At 36.8% G+C, this 19,728-nt stretch overlaps 1 protein-coding gene across 1 annotated transcript; it reads right to left on the reverse strand.

Moving 5' to 3' along the window:
* Positions 1-977: 977 nt before the first annotated feature.
* Positions 978-14,839, reverse strand: LOC114155961 (voltage-dependent calcium channel gamma-4 subunit-like). Its single transcript, XM_028036116.1, has 6 exons — positions 14,740-14,839; positions 14,080-14,496; positions 11,427-11,681; positions 8,790-8,873; positions 6,673-6,813; positions 978-6,469 (listed from the first exon to the last, which is right to left on the reverse strand). The coding sequence occupies exons 2-6, from the start codon at positions 14,108-14,110 to the stop codon at positions 5,625-5,627; spliced, it is 1,356 nt and encodes a 451-aa protein (XP_027891917.1). The 5' UTR covers positions 14,111-14,496; positions 14,740-14,839; the 3' UTR covers positions 978-5,624.
* Positions 14,840-19,728: the final 4,889 nt, after the last annotated feature.

Here is a 19,728-nt window from a genome sequence, read left to right on the forward strand (position 1 = left end):
CCCTGGTCCCGACGGCTCCGCCAGCCGGCCACACGCTTCTCAACGGCGACCAGTCGAGTAACCCGCGGCCTCCAACAGCAACCCGACGGATGGCGCTTCCTGGCAACCCGTCCTCTCGTCGCTAGTTCCTGAGCCTGCTCGTGCCGTCCTCCACAAAAAACAGCCCAAGTCCGTCCGCCTCTTCTCTCTAGATGTCTCACCATTGATGATTTTATCCCAGTCCCAGTCTGCACGCTGCTTAATCAGAATGCGGAACACCTGTGCTGATGCAGTGGGCGTCTCCGGGTGCGCGTGGCACGTGACCTCAAAAACATGCAACACAACAATAAACACTTCAAAACATAACAACAATCCTAAGCAACAAATATAGAAAACATCACTTGAACTCAAAAGGAAAAACGAGGCCACATTACCACATAAACATAAAGTTGGCAATGCTTTTAGTTCTATAGTATTATTACACATTACTGTACACAACAAAAGCTCCATGAAAGAGTAGATGTAATCAGATTCTCAGTCCCAAATATTGCTGTTTGTGGTAGTCAGATGCAAGTTAGAAAAATGAAAGTGTGTTGAATCAGTGTTTAGCTGTTGCATACTGGGGGGTTGAGTAATAGGAGTTTAATAAAGCAAAGAAAAAAAATAATAAAGTTGTGCTTGTTCCTACTGCACAAAGAGAAAGATGATAATGGAAACCAGCCAATTAAAACCTTTAACATCAATATCTATTGCTATTCAGCTAATCACACACCTGTGTCCACTGTTCATGTCTGCAGATACATTGTAGGGATTAAAATATATATTTGGGTTGAATTATTCTCTCACAGATAAACAGAGGGGTTACCGTCTTAACATTGTTCTTAAATTATATAATTTCAGTTGTTGTATTTGTTTCCATGCTTTCCTATGTTTATTTTTCAACCTGGACAGCTGAACATTACTAGAACTATTTACTGTAAATAATCCACCAGACATAAGAAATTATACATAGAGAACTTTATTGAATATATCTATATATTTATATTTTGTATATACTTGTACTTTTTTTTTGTCTTTTCCAGAGAGAATCTGTATATTGTATTGCTTCCCTTTATCATTAGTGTTCCTTTCTTGAATCCATCTCAGTTTTCTCTCTGAAGAGTTTCAAGTTGAGCTTGTGTCAGTAGCCAAAGTGCTGGAAAAGGAACTTGGTTTTCACATTGGCCTCAGAATGGCTTTAACATTGGTACATAACCATAAAACAAAATAAAAAAAATGTCTAGCAGACAAAGTTATTACAAACACTTCACAAAACATATGTAAGCCCAGGACACATGTCAGTAGGCACAGGGTGGGTACCAGGTATCAAGGAATACCAAAGTTTAAAATGTTAGTTTCAAAAAAATTGTCATTACTCTCTATAATTTGAAATTTGCCAGAGAAAGTGCCAGAATGACAAGCAATTTCTCTTGTGTGCAGCAAAAAGCAATACCTGTTGCTGCCAATCAACTGCTGTTGGTGTCTTCTTGGTTGAAAGAAGACACCCATATTTTTTCCTTTCTGACAACAGATGAAGAAACGAAAACTATAGGAGCACCACATATGGTACTATTGTGGCAGGAACAGTGATAACTGGTGCTTATCTGCTTCACATAGAAGATATTGGATCATGTTATACAAATTTATTTCATCTTTACTTTTTGCAAATGCCACAGTACTAAGAAACAGTGATAAGTTTACCAGCCCATGCCTACATTTCAGTATTTACACAAATTTGTGCCTTAGAAATAACAGATGTAGCTTGTTGTACTTAATGTTTACTGTGTGAACACATTTAGCATTACCAACACAGACCACAGGCAGCTCACTTTGTCAGCACTAAGGTTACCAACTATCTATCGCAGGGACCATTGTCACCTTTTTAGTCCCAAGATAAAAGAGTTGGAACTCTGAAACAATATAACATTAAGAATATTGATCCATACCACCAGCAAAATAAATATATTAATATAAACTCTATCACCTACAGGCATACACTAGTTAGAACAATAAAAAACACAGATTTTAGGCTACGTTGGTTATGTTTCAAAAGTAAAACATCTATGCATTTCCTACAAGGAAATGATGACAAAAAAGTGGAAGAAAGACACAAAAGATAAAAAAACAGATAGGAACCAAAGTTAGATAAAATAGACATTTAACAGGAATAAGTGAAGACAAATTATAAATAGAGAACAAAACCAATCCTAATATTTGATAAAAAATAATCCAATAAAATTTTAAAAAGTCAAACCCATAGCATAAAACATAGAAGTGAAACAAAGTGTTACACTTTCAGTAAAATAATACGTGTTAAAAAAGCATAATAGTTTTGAAAAAATGTGCACTAAAATTTGTCCATTTATTATCATGGATTTATTAGAGCAATAGATGTTTTGAAGAAAATAATAAGTAAACACTTTTCTAAAACAAGATACAGATGTGCTCTTGAGTACGGCACATAACCTCGAGTTGATCCAGGTTAGCTGTTAACCAGTCAGCCACAGAGGCTGTAACTGGGCAGTTTCCAGTCCGAGCGCATTAGGTCATAGCAGAACATTGCAGATGTGGAGCATAAATGCTCATTTACCTCTCCCAGCACAAACAAATAAAGACAACAATAAAGATATTTAATAAAAACAGAATATGTAGACTCACTACCCTTCCTCTTTTTATGCACCGGTTTTGATGTGACACTACAACTTTTGATTACAACAGCAGCAGAAAAGAATTTAAGATGATTGTGAAAATAAAATACAAACAATGCCATCTAAATGTACAAATACCCTGCAACAACAAGTATGATCATAAAAACACCAAGAACATGATAGCAACACTCAAAGAGTTACAATCTCCTGTAACCTAGAGATGGTCATCGCTCCTCATGTCCATGAATGATGTCAAAACTCAAAGTTTACCATTTACATACTTTGTGTGTTTTTGTATATGTGGATTTTTTTCTCCTATTTTAAAATACATTTATTATTCTATTTTGTTAAACAGTATATAGTTATAGCTATAGAAAGACAGAGGGAAGAGGAATTGGAGTAGAGGCTCTTAATAGCAAGGGTTGGGCTAATTTGTTCAGTCAAAACTGCATTCAGATTTCTGTACATCAATCTGGAACTTACAACAATCTAAGAGTCTAGTGCTGAGTGTCTGGAAAATCAAATCAGAAATTTATTTTTCAGATATTAACTATTTAGTAAACCATCTCAAAAATACCCTGTAGAATGTGTTTCACCTGAAACTTGACTAACTTCTTGAAATTCTCTTATTTAATGATGTGCTAGATACTATTGTTACACAGATAGTTTGAATAAGTCATATTTTGTACAGAGCAACAGATGACTGTAATTTTTAACCTTTGACTCTAAATAACATTTCACCCCCTGAGTGTAAATTGATCCCAACCCCAGTCTGTTGCTTGCTTTTTCAGCCCTTAGCAAGAACATTCAACAGATGCTGCCTTTGAGCCTCCAGTATCTAATTATTGTCATAAGCAGTCATAAAATGCCCTAAAATATTTAAACCAATTAAATATCATATAATGTATACAACATTCTCTTTATGAAAATAAAACTTCCTTTGACATTAAGGCTTCCTGATGACACACCGTGACCATAATTTATGAGCAGAGTCAAAAGTGCAGCTGCTCACTCGTGATCTGCAATTGATTTTCGTTGCACTTATAGCTGCAATTATGATCATTCCCTAACTGAGAAACCTAGCTGAACATTTCAAAAAATATACTTTGCTACAGACGATCCTATCCCTAACTTTACCTATACAATATCTTGGATATCCTGATGTTTCACAAGAAAAGATGAAATACTTGAAAGAAAGGGAAAAAATAGTAATCTAAGTTCAGTCTCAGTTTGGGCATAAATGCACTTTTAACAGTCTCTTGTTTAAACAATAAATAAATGAGTATTAGGTTACCTTGGTTGTCAGGAGTCCTCATACCTCTTGAACTTGTTTTACATTTTGTCACATCCAGTCACAAACTCTAATGTATTTTACTCAGATTTTGATAAATTGATAAATACATGGCTTTGCATAATTCTGAAATTAAAATGGTTTAATTTGGGCTTTCAAACCCAAATCTGAAAAGTATGGCTAGATTTGGTATTGAAAAGAATTGAAAAGAATTCCCATAGCATGATCCCGATACCACAATGTTTATGTGGGCAGTGTTTAAAGGATGCTGTGACATAGTGATTTGTAGCTATAGTGTTTTGGATTTAAGTCATTTTTGGTCTCACCTAACCACAACCTTCCTTCAAATTTGCCAAAAACATGTCCTATGAAAGCTTTGATTTAAACTTTTTTTTCTTGCGCCTTTTCAATAAAAGTCAACTTTGTGCTATTCCAGAGTTACAATGGGTCATGGCTGCTTTTCCATGTCGTGACAACTTTGCAGTTGTTCTGTTTCTATTTCAGATCATGGATTGAAAAGGGAACTGAAATGCTCAACATGATCCCTGACCTGTCTGGTGTTGAAACTGGGGGTCATAATAGCAGTTGCTCAGCAATATCTCCCTATACGTACGTGAAGCCTGCATAGAAAAGGTGTATCGACAGTGACATTAAGCTTCAAAAATTATTCAGTAATTAGGTGAATTCTGAAGGAAGTTAATATCGCTGGATTTCATTTAGTAGCGTAAGAATAATTTTTTGATTTTTATCAGCGTAACACTCTTTAAAAACATGCATATGGGGGAATTCCCCCACAGATGCATAATTTGGCTTCACTTCACGTTTATATATTACTTTGTGTTAGCTGCACATATAATTCCAATAAAATGCATTAAAGTTTGTGTCTATAAACAAAGAAATTGTAAAAAAACTCAAAGGGTAGGAAAGCTTTAGCAAGGCAGATGCAGTGTGATAGAGTGTACAGAACTATTCAAAGCGAAGCTTGAAGTCTGTCCTGGACACACTTATTTCTCTAACATGTCATTAAAAATAAATGGTCTTGCAGTGAGTCACACTGCTCCCTTGTGTGACATTAACATTAGGCCAGATGTGAGTGAGGTGTTACTCTGTGGACCAGAGGTCAAGCAGCTACTTAGGATCTAGAATTGGTCCCTGAAAAGCTCTTCACGTGGCAATAATTTGTGACATTCTGTTCCTTTGAACAGACATGTGACAAAACTATGGCTTGTATCATCTTGGCACGTCTTATTATTGGTCATCTCTGAGTGTTTTTGGACTCTTACGGACATTATAAAAGCCAGATGGGACGTTACAAGAGTAAACTCTACAGATTCATACCAGGGCAATTAAAGGTATGAACTGTTCTATTCTGTCCCTGGGGTTATTTGATCAGATTTGTACAATTGGTTTAGTAAAAGAGAAAACAAAAGTAAACAGAATAAAACACTGACTTGAATGTTTCGATGGTTTTAAGGCAGGCAGTTGTCATCAATGTCCACAGAGTATTAGGTGTTTTATGACTGTTTATGATATTATATCTATGGCAGCTAGATACTCCCAGACTCAAGGACAAAAACCCTTACTGTTGAAATGTTGCCCACCCATTTTAAGCCCTAGCTTTTTATACTTTTTGAGGCCCTTCTAGCCCTTCTCTGTGAGGTTCCACTTTAAACAGGTGTTGTTTTCCTGTTAAGTGTATCGGAGTTGCTATCCCTGTCCCTTTTGGCTGTCAGCCGGTCCAGGGTTCCAACGTTGCCCCTGTCTCGCTCCATTGTAGCTGTTGAGATTGGGGCTGACGGGGCCGGCGCAGCAGCTGCGGTGGAGGTATTCAGTGGGGCAGCATTAGCAGCAGCTGCTGCAGCCGCCAAGTTGGACTTGGAGTGAGATGGGAGCGTACCACCGCTTATCACCGGCCCTCCTCCTGCGCCTCCACTGCTGCTGCTGGAATCTTTCGGGAAGTAATTGTGAAGCTGATAAAGCGTGGCCCGGTCCACTGTGCCGTAGAGAGGCGGGGCGCCTCCTCCCAGGCTCCCCAGCTTGGAGTCCCTTGACAGGGTGTACATGGAGATGTCACCACCACCTCCACCACTCCCGCCACTGCTGCTGTGGTGTGGGTTGGGCAGAGTGGCAACGGAGAAAGGAGGAGCAGACGGAGGAAGAGTGAAGGTCTTGGAAGCTCCAACGGGGGAAGTCTCCTGTGAACGAGGTGGGTCGGTGGAGCGGGAGCTGGAGCGGGAGCGCCGCCTAAAGCGGTAGCTGGGCAGACGCAGCATGGCATGGGTGGTGCTCTTGAAAAGGTCAGTGCGAGAGCGACAGCGCAGCTCCTTGTTCTTTTCAATGTAGATGTTGACTGCCAGGACTCCAACCATCTCAGCCAGGATGAAGGACAGACCGCCAAAGTAAAATGACCAGCCATAAGAGTAGTGCCACTTCTTATCCTCATCTTTCTTTGGAGAAATGTCGCTGAGAGCTGCAGAGATGTATACTATCACGCCAATGATGTTGCTAAGCCCTAGAGAGATAGACAAAAAGTTGATGTGTTCCTGTCACATTAAACAAGCTCAGCTTTATGGGACTATGAAAGTTGACACATTGGACACCTTTTTCAGTTGGAAAAAGGCAGTAAGAATGTCAATATGGATTTTGTTTATAAATTTATTGATCTCACTAACATCTCACAGTACAAAAATACCCGCAGTAAAGCTCCAGTCTTACCTGCTGCTACAAAAAGAATTCCTCCTCCGAGAATAATGTTCCTTTTGCTTTTGTAGAAGCCGCTGGAAGCAACACACACGCCGCCCAACAGGAGCAATATGGCACTGAGGATTGGAAAGATACTGGAAGCTCTAACCACACCTGCAGATGGCAATGGAAACATTATTGTTTCAGACTGTCTTTGCCAGGATCCACAATTGTTGCTACTTTTTCTCCCAAAAGTTCAATACTACATTGTTTTTAATTATAAAACACAATTCTAGTGTGGTGAAAAAGCTCTCCCTTTGAAACTTGAAACATTAACAGAGTTTTTCCTGTTTTACTGTCAAACAAAAAGCCTCAAAATCCAGCTCTCAGTCGGTTTAACAGCTCTGGAAACTGAGCATTGCATTATCTCATCATTTACAATGTTAATTATCAGGAGATATTAGAGAGAATTAAATGCTAAATGGTTCCATTTCAGGTTTAATCCTGATATAAAGCAGAATTCGTCATTTTAAACTTATGTAACTTGAGATGAAATTGTAAATGGACTTAACTTGCATACTCTAGCATAAATCTTACATATTTTCTTTAAAATTAACTGACAGTCACACAATGTTCACGAATGACACCCAGTTTAGAGGGGAAATTAAGGTGAAGTGTCTTGACCAGGTCTAGATAAACATAGGTGAAATAAATTTGTAATCAAACTCACAACCTTCCATTTGCCATACTGATACTAATTGCCTTCTGACACCCTGTTGATTTTGCACATTTTTCATTTACTATTTCTTATGTTTATTATGGTTTCATTTCAGTTCCTGAAACCCCTAACTTTAATTGATTGCATAAAAGTAAAAGATTGATTGTCTGAATGAAAGCACCATGGGCCTTTCTAAATGTTATCAATGAACATTCTATGTATTCAGAGAAGATTTGGGAGAAGGACCAAAAACAAGATTTCTGGGATTATTTGATCCGCTGTGTTTGGAAAAAAAGAAATGCTGAATGTAATTCAAAGAAACCAGTTCATAGCTGTCAGAGGTTCAAGCGTCAACATTTCATACTTTTTTTTCTACTAAAAGGATAAGATAACTCGATGTTGAGTGGCCAGTGGATAAGACCACACATCATTACATTTTGGACAGGTACCTTCTGCTCTTAATGGTCACTGAAGAAAATTCTCATTTTTGTTGAAGAGAAAAAAGAGAGAAAAAATCAAGAAAATTGTAATTCTGGTTTGTTTTCATTTATTCATTTTTGTTGTTTTTCTTTATTTAAAACATTGTAAACATAATACTGCAGCCTTAAATAAGTTAGTTTGGGCCAAATGTAGCAGATGTTCAGTTCAGCATATAAAGAAAAGTTTAAGGAGCTCATACAATTAAAAAAATGCAATCTACAAGCTTTCCTGGCTTCAGATTGATGTTTACAAGAATAAAAACAACATGATTATATGCTCCTCTTGAATATTACTTAAATTATAAATATTTTACTTGTACCTTACTTTTGCTTTTTTGATTGTAAGAAGTTAAAAAGGCATTTTTTTCATGACATAATTAAGCAAATCAAAATAATTATGCAACAATGAGACAGGTGCACATAACATAATAGTTTATTCAGTTTAGTAAACTGAAACACACTAGCCTCCCAGCTTCCTTCCCAGAAATATAAATTTTTATGTAACGTAAATGCAATACATACCTTGCAAAGTAAAAGGTTAATGGTGGTGTAAAAAGGATTTGCTTTTACAATAGAGAAATGGATGTTGAAATGCAATAAATCCTGGTTAAAAATAATCTATCAGTGAAGACTGTTCTTTCAATCCATCTGTGAAAACCACAGCCTTGCGTACACCCCCAGACTCAAAGCCCCATGCACGTGCATCCATAAACCCTGCAGACACACACACCTTCAGCAACACTTTGCTTGAGTCTGACATCCGTGCATTGGTATCCGCCCACCACCCCCATTCTGGTCCTTTTTGTATCGTTGCTCAATTGAAACATTTATGTGTGTGTGCGGGTGTACGTGCTGTTCGCGGTGCTGTGTGGGTATGCCACTGAACTGTTATTTATGTCTCTATGCATTTTTTTTTGTGTGAATTTGTGATGCATTTTGTAAGCGTTACTCACGAAGCAGATACTCTGCAGCATCTTGGTCATAGTCTGCGTCGTCGGGAAAATGATTGATCTGGGAACACACACCTCTCTTCAAGCCTGAGCACAATACAGAGGGGAGGATGAGGAAGAGGCGATGATGAAGGATATGGAAGTACACTTTGTACAAAGCTGTATTTTTGAGGATTAATTTTTGTTATAAAATATCTACTCATAAATGCCTATAATCAATCCAAGATCTCCATAAGTTGTAGTGCAATATGTAGTTGCATATTTAAGTAAGCAGAAGTGAGGTTTTTGCTTTTTGTGGGAGAACAGCTATATCACTGTTGATTATTGGACAATCAACATTGTGCAAAATGATTATGCAACTGGAAGAAAAACGGAAATATTTTCATCTCACTTGTTGACTTGAATATTTTAAAAGGAAAATAATGGACAAACAAACAACTGAAAGTATACAAATAAACTTTTCTGACATAAAAACAAAACCAGTCACCAATTTAACTATCCATATTTTCAACAACAGAAGGGTTCCATTTATAGAGTCTGTCAGTTTCTTTGCTTCTAATGTTTAAGGAGGGACCACAGTGATTTATGTCAGGTGAGAAGGCAACAATATCATTTTTCTTTCATCTTAGAAGCCTTTTTCTGAGAAGCCACACAGTTTATTCAATGCAGCATTTTTCTGCCTAATCAAAGTTGTCTATTTATAAGATTCTGATTATTTTGAGTCCACCTTCTGCCCAAAATCTTCCAACTACTTCCTCTTCAGTTACAACACTTTCATCCATCTGGCCTGTCAAGAGTCACTCCATTCTCATTTGAAAAAATGCTTCTTTAGAAATTTCCTGACCAGTCTTCAATTATTTCAACATATAGTTTGGTCAGTGGTGGTTGAGTTTCAGCCTTCCATACTATGCCCCTGTCTCTGACTACTGAACACATTGTACATCTGGGTACTTCAGGTAGAATGACAGCACTTTAGGAGAATGGGTTTCTGGTATCTTCACTTTTTATTCGTCTCAAATTCATTGGCAGTTCATTTTGTGTCATTTTTTCTTACCACATTTCTTTGGGTGCTGTTGACTTTTTGAAACAATTTTTAATGGTTTTGTACTCACACACAATATTTTGGTTATTTCAAGATCATTGGTCTCTCTGAAGGACGTTTTACAATTTTTGACTTTTTAGAGCCAGTTAAATCTTACTTGGTCAGCTTTAACTGACAAATATATCTGGCTTAGTAATTAGGGATATTTTGACATATGATGTTGATCATAGGCCACACCAACCTAATTACACAAACAGACATCACCTAATTGCTGAAATCCATTTGCATCCTAATGGATGCGATTTTGAACCATTGCATTCAAAATTGCCCAGGTTGGAGTCAAAACCTTATATGATCAAAATACGAATTTACCTAACAGTGCAGTTAAAGAGTCGAAAACATCCCCTGTTTCCAAAGGCTAAGGTTTGGGCAGTTTCTATTAAAAATCTAACAAGAAAAAAACATTTTGACACTACAACAGGATATTTTTAGGAGCGATCACAGATTATAGACACAATTTACTTTAAAATTGTTGACTAAAATATCAAATTAACCCAAAAGGGAATCCACTTTTTGAGGGCAATGTAATATCCTTCAGCATTTTAAAAAAATCACCAGGTAACTGTTTTGTCAAATCTGGCAAGACAAGCACTGAATGAATTTAAATTCTTATTACTTTTATTGGCAGATTATGACTCAATAGGTGTAGAAGCAGAAAGAACATAATTCCATATAAAGCAGTTTGCTTGTTCAGCACCATGGACAGCGTAAGGAAGGCTTACAATGTTAAAGCAGAGGATACATAGCAATAGTTCCTAATTTATGCAAACATTCCTACCGTCCACTCTTTGTTCTGCTAAACACATTAGAGGGATTGTGTTTCTGGCTGTGAGGTTTTGCAGTACTTTCTCAAAATTACTGTTTTTAGGGTCCAAAGCCCACAGAGTGAACAAAGGCCATGAAGACGTGGCCATTAATTAGTAATCAAAGTCTAAGGATTTTCATATGTTATGTCAAGAAACAGTTTCTCTAGAAATATTTAGTGAATTTAACAATTTTTCATTTTTCTTTTACATTTCCTCCAACATTAGGAAACACAAACATTTTAGCAGCACTTAGCACTCATAGTGTCAAAAAGCATGGAGGCTATGACTGTAAGGCCTGAGTGCTTCTGCAAGGATGATCTAATTTGCTGCTATGAAAAATGTGGTAATATTAAATAGTCAATGCATGGTAGGTTGGCATAATTGCTTGCAGTTCTATTTTTGTTGTATTTTTAAATTGATCACAGCTCAGATTTTTCTCCAGCCATGAAAAGTGGCAGCGACAAAATGATCACGATTTAATGAATCCTTTACCATGACTAAAACATTAGTAGTAGATGACAAAATGTCAGGGAGACTATATGTCACATGGTTACTGCTTGTAGTATGTGTCTGTGATTGTACACCTATTTATGTCATGTCTGATTACTCTGATGATCACACTCATCTCAAAAAGTCCCTCATCCTTCCCACCAAGCAACTAAATACATAAGAATACATACTTATCACACCAGACAGTTATTTTACAGTCTTAAACATTGAAACCAGCTGTACCTTCAAGGCAGCAAATCCTCCAGAGGCCAGAGTGGGTGAGAGCCCCGGGGTCTTTCTTGTCCTTGTTGCTGGAGGAATCCTCCTGGGAGGAGTTGGCTGTGCTGTTGCAGATGAATGCGCGGGCATACAGCCAGTAATCTGTGCCGATGGCCACCGTCATGAGAGCAAATGCCGCAAAGGCCCCCATGGTGGTCAACAGCACCTGGATGCCTCGTTCCCACCAAACCATCGCAGGGCGTGGAAGGAAACTGACGTCTAATACAAATAAAGAAAAAGGATCAGAAGGTATTTTAAATTTTTTTGTTTGATTCCCAAAATGCAATAAACAGAGATGACTATTTCTATTGATTTACATTCAGTTATTTTTCTCTCCCCCACCTTTAGCTAAATATTCAGTGCTGAATGTTAATAAATACCACCTGCTGATAAAACGTCAAGTGGAGGAGAATAAGTTGTTTAGAAGAGCATTAGGTAACTTTTGACCTTTAATTAGAACCAGAAGAGGCTTGTCTGTCTTGCAAATTCATTTAACAACCCACTCCATTGTCTATTCTGATCTTTTTTCTTATGATGCTTTAGATTCAATGTTGTCATTAATTTATTCAGCATTACATTTTAAGTAAATGTTTTAATTGCCCTTGTCGAAAAATCATCAAGTTTGGTGTAATGAGCAAAGTTACATTTACTTTAAGCCATTAAAAGCTTGTATTTTATTTTTCTCCAGAAAGGATGGGAAACCTTAAAAAGCCTTACAAAAATACCCATTAGCTGTCAGTTGTTTGCCTCTATTTGTAAATTAAACTATTAACTTTTGATGCATGAACAGATCTACTGTCCCTGATGGGCCCACTGTAGGTGACTGGTGGGACCTGCTGATGGCGTTGACTCTGTCGCTACATTCTATGTAAGCACACTTGAGTAGTTTTTAATCAAAACACAGCGTATGTAGCCCAAAGCTGTGAAGAAATGTTGGCAGTGTGCAGCCAGCTGGAAACAAAATGTCCACATCGCTGGAGCAAGATGTGAAAATTGTAAATGTGGATGCAGGACAGTTACAAATGTTAGTAGTTGTTTGTAATTTATTACATGGACTGTTGAAATTTTTTTTATAACAGACATATTAAGTGTGCAGATGAGTAATTATGTCTTGGCTCGAACCTTTTCATGAATCATTTGTATTTTCAAGAATCCTGTTTACCAGTTAAATTATGGTTATGATGTTTGCTCATCATAACCAGTCAATCAGTCGTTGATCAATATTGGTGCATTATACAGTAATTGATTTTGGAGAGGAAAGGGAAACATAGATGCATTTTTTCTAACTATTGTGCAGGAAGTCAAAAGTGAAAGTCAAAAGCTGGGTTTCACCTCCTATACACATTATGTTCCATTCAATTATTCATTCATGCTTATAAAAAACCCAAATAATTTCTGTCCCAGATTTAAGTTTTCAAAAACTTAGGAAATAAAATGCAGAAAATAAATATGCAACCTTTAGGTACCTCTATAACTGTGACAGACTACTCAAGATACATTAAGAACGACAAGATAATATTTCAGAGCACTGGGGTTTATTACTGCAGCAAAATGAAAGGAGAATTAAGGTGAAGAAGTTCAATCAGTTGTTCATTAGAAGTTGTTTGTTCTTCTAAACACTTAACATTTTCATCTTGAAATCAAGAGCTTTTATTGTTTGCATTTTAAAAGTCCATCCATCCATCCATCCATTATGCTTCTACACAATAAATAACTTCTGTATTGTTGCTTTAAACACAGAAAACTTGTTTTGTTGTTTTTTCTTTCTCTGACCAACCTGCTGCCATGTTGGCCCCGACAAGTAAATGTGGCAGCAACAGGCTTCCTATACGTCTATTCACATTTAAACTGGTTATTTAAAACCTCTTTAAAACTGATGATGTTACATCTCACCTAACTAAAAAGTAACTGTTTTGAAATGCAGGTTTCTTAAATGGTGGATATATGTTCTAATTTGTCTAATTCAAATATGTAGGAGTAAAAACAGACTATCAAAGGATCAAAGCAAAACAAAAAAAATTAAATACATATTTTTTAAGGTGTTTGATATTGCATGATGCTGTATTAAAACACTTTTTTTCATGTGGAAAAATTAAATGTCTACAATTAACTGTGTGCTACAAGAGATCACAGCAGAGCTATGTATCCTTCCTAACTGCACTTGATTCTAATTGGGTCAAATTAGAAATAATTTAGGGGATTTAACCAACCAAAGCGGTGACAGGTTGAGAACATGCATCTAAAGACAACTCAAATAGGAATTCAACTAAAAGAACAATCACTTATGTAACTGTAATTGCTCTCTGTGTTAAACTGTATTGCTTAACCAATATCCGTCACTTGAGCCATTTCTGACCCAGACATGACCAAATCCTCAGCTTCTTATACCAGATCATACCTACATGTACCAAAGCTGAACCCAGACCTCAGGACACATCTGCACCTTAAGGTGAGAGCCGGTGTGAATGTGGATATGCGGGTTGTTTCCTGAATAGCAGTAAGTCATGTGCGTCTATTTATCTGTTTAAATACAGATGCATGAGTCATATGTGTACCTACACAAATCCAGATGTGTGCAGGTTGTATGCAAAAGCACATGCGTATGCAAGTGTATTACCTGGGGGCATGCTTCTTCCTTTCGTCTCCATCTCCTGTCCCCCCTGCTGCTGTTGCTGCTGCTGTTCTTCTTCTTCGTCAGTGAAGAGAGCTTCGTAACCCCGGTCCGAACCGCCTCCATCCACCGTTTATCCTTTGCTTTCTCTCCCCTTTCTCCTTCTCTCTTTTCACTGCCACTTCCTCAAATCTGAACCTTTCCTACTTCTTTGCGGTCTCTTTTCTTTTTAGTTTTTTCTGTTTTTCTTTTTCTTTTTAAAATTTTGGCCACTCCTTCGCTTGTTCTTAGCAAGTGGTGGGTGCTTCACTCGCTGTCCGCTCCTCTTATTGAATTGCCGTGGCAGTCATCTTCTGCAACTGAGAGAGGCTAGAAGGAGGTGGCGTTGGGAAGGTGGGGTGAGGAGGGAGCAAATGAGAGAGACTGCCAGAAAAGACAAAAGAGAGAGAGAGATGAACAGAATCAAAGGACTGGGAATATAAAGTGAAGAAACCAAACACTGAAAGAAGAAGACGAGATGAGGTGGGCGGTGAATTCGACTAACAGATGAGAAATGAGTATGAAAACCAGGGGATGCTTCTGTGCAAAAGCATTCCCTGTGAATACAAGCCTTTTTCAATCTAAAATGATTTCTTTGTCAGTTAAAAAAAAGCAAATATCCAAAACCTGTAACCTGTAGCCAACAGCAAAAGCAAGCCCCCTTGTAAATAAGAGAAGCTGGTTTGCCTCCACAAAGAGAGAGAGAAAGCAAAAAAAGAACAAGCGATGCGAGAGAGCGTGCTCTAGTCCATTGCCATGGCAACAGTGAATTCCAAAGTCTATGGTGAAGCTGGCAAGTGTGCGTGTGTGTGTATGTATGTGTGTGTGTGTGTTTGTTAGCGTGCAGAGCTGAGATGGGGAAATAAAGCGATGAATGTAACAACTGAGAGGATTTTGTTGAGATTAAAGAAAAATTACAGTGTAAATTGTGTTCACACACAGAGAAGCTTAGATGTTGACACTGGCTGCCCAAACACAGGGATTTCTGTCGTGGACATGTTTGATTCCTCACTGAAGATGAGGAATGAACATTCACAGAAGAGATGACAGACTTGTGAGTCATTTGTGTAGCGGTCACAGCATCTTGGCATGCCTCATCCATCCAACTTTCTTCCTGTTGGTGCGATAGTTTAATCACAAGGACTTAGCCCTGGATTGCACTTTGAACCTCACAATGTGAATTTTCAAAGCCAAGGCATCAAGCAGAGATTTGACAGCTTTCCCAAGGGCATTCCAGCAGAACAGCTGCTTTTCACCCTGAACTTCCATCCTGCATTTCAACATTTTTCCTGGAGCGAAAACCCCCGTCAGCTCTGGCAGGAGGTCAAGTTTTACTGCTTCTTTTTGTTTTCATTTTCTTCTTACAAGCTGTTGCCAAATCTACAGGGCATCTTAAATCCACATGAGAGGTAGCTGCACCACCACAGCATGGGATGTTAAGTTGTTTGATGTGAACAACAGACGTAGAGTTACTTCACAGCACAAATCCTTGTTCTGAAATTACCAAGAAAGCAACCTCGTATGAGCTGAGTGGAAAGCAGACATTTTGTGTCTTACAAAGACAATCACGCTTCTTTGACCGTTTCACATTTTGTCACATAACATAAAAAACTCAATGGATGTGGTTGGGGTTTACATGATGTATGTATGCTTCAGAGGTGTTTCCTTGCTTGATTGAAATTATACATTATAGCTTTGACTGGATGTTTCTGATTGTTGTCCTTCTGAAATGTGGTCCTCAAGTTATTTTCAGCTTCTGTTTATCTGTATCAATCTCCCAATCAACTCTGACTAGTTTTCCCACCTATTTATAAGGAAAGTATGTCACCGTTATTATTCATTCATTCACTATTTGGGTGGTGTTTTTAGGTTTATTAGGTTATTTAAAACAGGGACAACATGCAAAAAAGGAAACATTAATAAAAATGCTTGCACCAGACTTTGCTTAAGGTAGTTTCCATCTATAGTTCCTGAGCAGGGGAGTTAATAAAACAGTCTAACATCATGAAGCATACATTGTAAGACTCCATATTTTCTCAAGGTAGCAGTTATCTTTGCTGCTGGTACACATTTCCCTTCCACTCAACGTCCTATGACTATTCTTGGATACAGCAGACTGTGGACAACCAGATTCTTTAACAATAGCCTTTAATAGCTAACTCTGCTTGTGGAGCCAGTCAATGACTGTTTCCAGGCAACTCTCCAGTCAGCAGACTTCCACATGATGATGTAAGCCATGATATGACCACTGTATAACATTTACACATTAAAAATATATAAATCTACAAACTGATTGCTGTTATGCAGTTTATTTTTTGAGACACTAAATAGGTTTTCATTATCAGTAAGCCATAATCACCAAAATAAGTATAAATAAATAAATAAATAAATAAGGCTTTGAATGTTTTATGAAGGTTTAATGAATGAGGAATTTTACTAGATGAAATAAGTGAAAAAATGTTGAAGTATTCTGCAATATTCAGTTTTTGAGATGTATATGCCAGAGCATTTTTATAGATCAAGGGTAAAATGGTGGGACAGTTGGTAGCACTGTTGCCTCATAGCAAGAAGGTCTTGGGTTCAAATCTCAGGCTGGGATATTTTTATTCCTTAATGTAGAAATTTGGATTTAATAAAAAACTTATTCAAAACCTACTCATATGTTATTTTAAAAGATACTTTTTCTCTGGCAAAATAGCCTCAACAGAATGTAGATTTTATTAAATATGAATGTATTTGTTGAGGAAAACTAAATTACATACTTTGTTTTAATCATATATTTCCACATACAGTATTTCTGTTTTAATTTTTCTGTGTAATTGGCCCTTCATAATTACGTTACCAGTTGCCTTAACAAGCGAAATTAGGAAAGCCCCAGAGAACTTGTTATAGACCCACTTAAGTAAATAAGTAGGAGTCTCGCTGGACTCAGAGCCGTTTGTATACGGCCCTTAATTTGGAACTAAAGATGCAATCATCCTCTCTCTTAAGCAGGTTTGTACTAATCTGAACAAAACACTGATGGGGTCATTTTTATTTCTTTTGTGATTTAACAGTTAAAACTGACACTAAAATGCATGAATTTATAGGAAATACATATGCATCACTTGGATTGTGAAACTGGGCTTAGTGTTGTGAAAGACTCATTGCAGTTTATTCCAAACGCTTTATGGGAGTTTCTCCTGTCAAATGTGCACAGAGGGCACAACTAATTATTAGGTTCAAAGTGTTAAATACATTTCACATGCAGCTTTTTGTTTTCATTCAGATTTTTTTTTATTCAGTAAAACAAAAAAAACAAGGACTTGTTGGTGGGAAATTAGGTTTCCACAGCAGATATGAAAAACAGAAAAGGTACAAACAATTGATCAAAGTGTGCAGGTGCTCAAGGACCCATAACAAAAACTAACTTATTATTTTTCCATGCAGGCAGCATTACCAGAGAGGGTCAGGTTTAATTGGCTAAGACTAAAACTGTCATAGAAAATAGATTTTTATTACTCAAGATCAACAAACTTTCCTTGAACACAAAGAAAATGTTTACTTGTAGCAATATAGGAATAAAACAACAAATGTTATTGTTTATATTTTTACAAAGTGAGCTTGTCGGTTCCTTAAAATCTTAAATTTTAAATTTAAACTATTTAATTTTTTTGTTATCTATGCCAAAACCAAATAAAATGTAATGCTACTCTTGTTCGATTCTTTGCAAAAGAAAAAAAACAAAAGCTAAGATGTTTTAAGAGCTATGGTATGATGCAAGATTTATAGGAGTGCAGCTGATAGTTTGAGTCTTAGTTTGACAGTACCTCAGCTACATCCTCTTCTTTGGATTATTTTTGAAATCCATGGTTAAGACAAGCCCAGCAAGGTGATTCTAGGCAAGCCTTAGATGTTCTCTGTAGTGGATAAACATAACCTGCTCACCCATAAGTTTGTCTTTCTGATTACTTCATATTACTGTGATGGCATCTTGAATTATTTAAATCCACCGTTCTCATTGCAGCTAAGTTTGTTTTAAATAACTTGCACAAATTAGGACAGACCAGCTGCCCAAATCTGTCTCCCCCAAAATGCCTGCAACCTTCCCTCCTTAGATGAGAACAGTCTGTTCCTGCTGCTCAAATTAAAAGTGCAGCTGTGAGCTCAATGGCACAGACAGCATTAAATCAGTTGCAGTGACAAGCGACCTCAACTTCTAAGAGGACGTTTCAAACTTTATAATTATTGTCAGGTGAGTTAAAATCTATCAATGATAATAATAATAATGATGATAAAGTTGTTCAAAAGAAGCCCGGAGCAGAGATTTTTAGCAGTACTAGGAACACATGCTATGGGACCGATAAGTCATTTTATCAGAAAAGTATTTAAGACCACAACCAACTGACATCTTCCATCATCAGCACTGTTTATGCCAGGAAGGTCAAGCTATTGTTCTGACTCAAGCTAATCTTCAGGAAAGTTGAAACCCTGGTTCAAATGGACGTTGTCATGGAAAGGATGAAAAACTGCAATGGATATTAAATGGCTATGTATGTATTTCAACATATACCAAATAGGCATTAACAATAGATAAATGAAAGTCTGGAGCTAGGCATATACTGTATGTTGAAACATATCACTATGGGCAAAAAATGTATACATTTTGAGAAAAATATTATTTTGTGCTGTTTATGTCTTCCTTGTATAAAACGAGAATAAGGCAGCACAATTCTCATGATGCACTCTGGCAATGTGAAACACACCACAGAAAAAAATAACGGGTTTCATTATCACTTAATAATCTGCAAACAAATCATCAAAAAAAAAAATGTAGTAAGCAAATGTGTTTTGCAAAGACTGAGTCATACTTTAACAATGATACACCATAGTGAATATAATTTTAGGGCTCTGAATGATGGTATCAAAAATGCTATTTTTATTAACATGTTCTGTTACATTTCTTGCCCACAGAATTGTGTCAAATGTTTGTCAGTACTGGATTAATTACAAGATACATTCTCAGCTAGCTTGAGAGAGCAAATGGCTGAATAGCCCTTGAGTTAGATAAAACAAAGAGAATGATAGATTATTCCTTAGATTCAGATATCTAAGACGTTATGAATTATTTATTAAACTGTAGAAAGAAAAGCATTTCTTTTCCAACAATTAATCAAAAAAAATATTTTTTTTTTGCAACACAAAGTTACCCTTTTGTGGCAGCTTGTTCATTTTTAACCCCCTCTTTCCTAGAGGGCCCAAATTTGTGGGCAATAGCATTGGTTCCAATAGACTCCTGGAAACAAAGTTGTTTTTCTCTTGACGCTATGTGAATGTTATAAGTTGTTTTAGATTTTATTTTTAAGTGATTTTCCATCTTTTTTTGTTTACTAACATATAAACCATCACAATGCATAATAAAAAAATGACTAATAAAAATATAATAGAAGGATTTTATTAATAAACAACTTTTTTCATTTTCTTCAACAGCTGTTTTTGCCTTACAATAAAAAGCGAGACATAATTTTTTCATATGTTATCGCTGGACAAATAATTCTTAGTTAAGCACAACAATGATGCTTCACAACTATTCTGATGCTTCACAACTATTTTTAATAAAAATAGTTGTTTATTTTT

Source organism: Xiphophorus couchianus, chromosome 13 (assembly GCF_001444195.1).
Source record: "Xiphophorus couchianus chromosome 13, X_couchianus-1.0, whole genome shotgun sequence".
Lineage (NCBI taxonomy): Eukaryota > Metazoa > Chordata > Actinopteri > Cyprinodontiformes > Poeciliidae > Xiphophorus > Xiphophorus couchianus.

Excerpts from the sequence above, each read along its gene's own strand:
- LOC114155961 (XM_028036116.1), bottom strand. The coding sequence starts at position 14,110 with ATGGAGACGAAAGGAAGAAGCATGCCCCCAG. Across the intron at positions 8,874-11,426 it reads GAGGATTTGCTGCCTTGAAG|GCTTGAAGAGAGGTGTGTGT; the intron begins GTACAGCTGGTT and ends TATTGTGCTCAG. Across the intron at positions 6,470-6,672 it reads AATTCTTTTTGTAGCAGCAG|GGCTTAGCAACATCATTGGC; the intron begins GTAAGACTGGAG and ends CTATCTCTCTAG.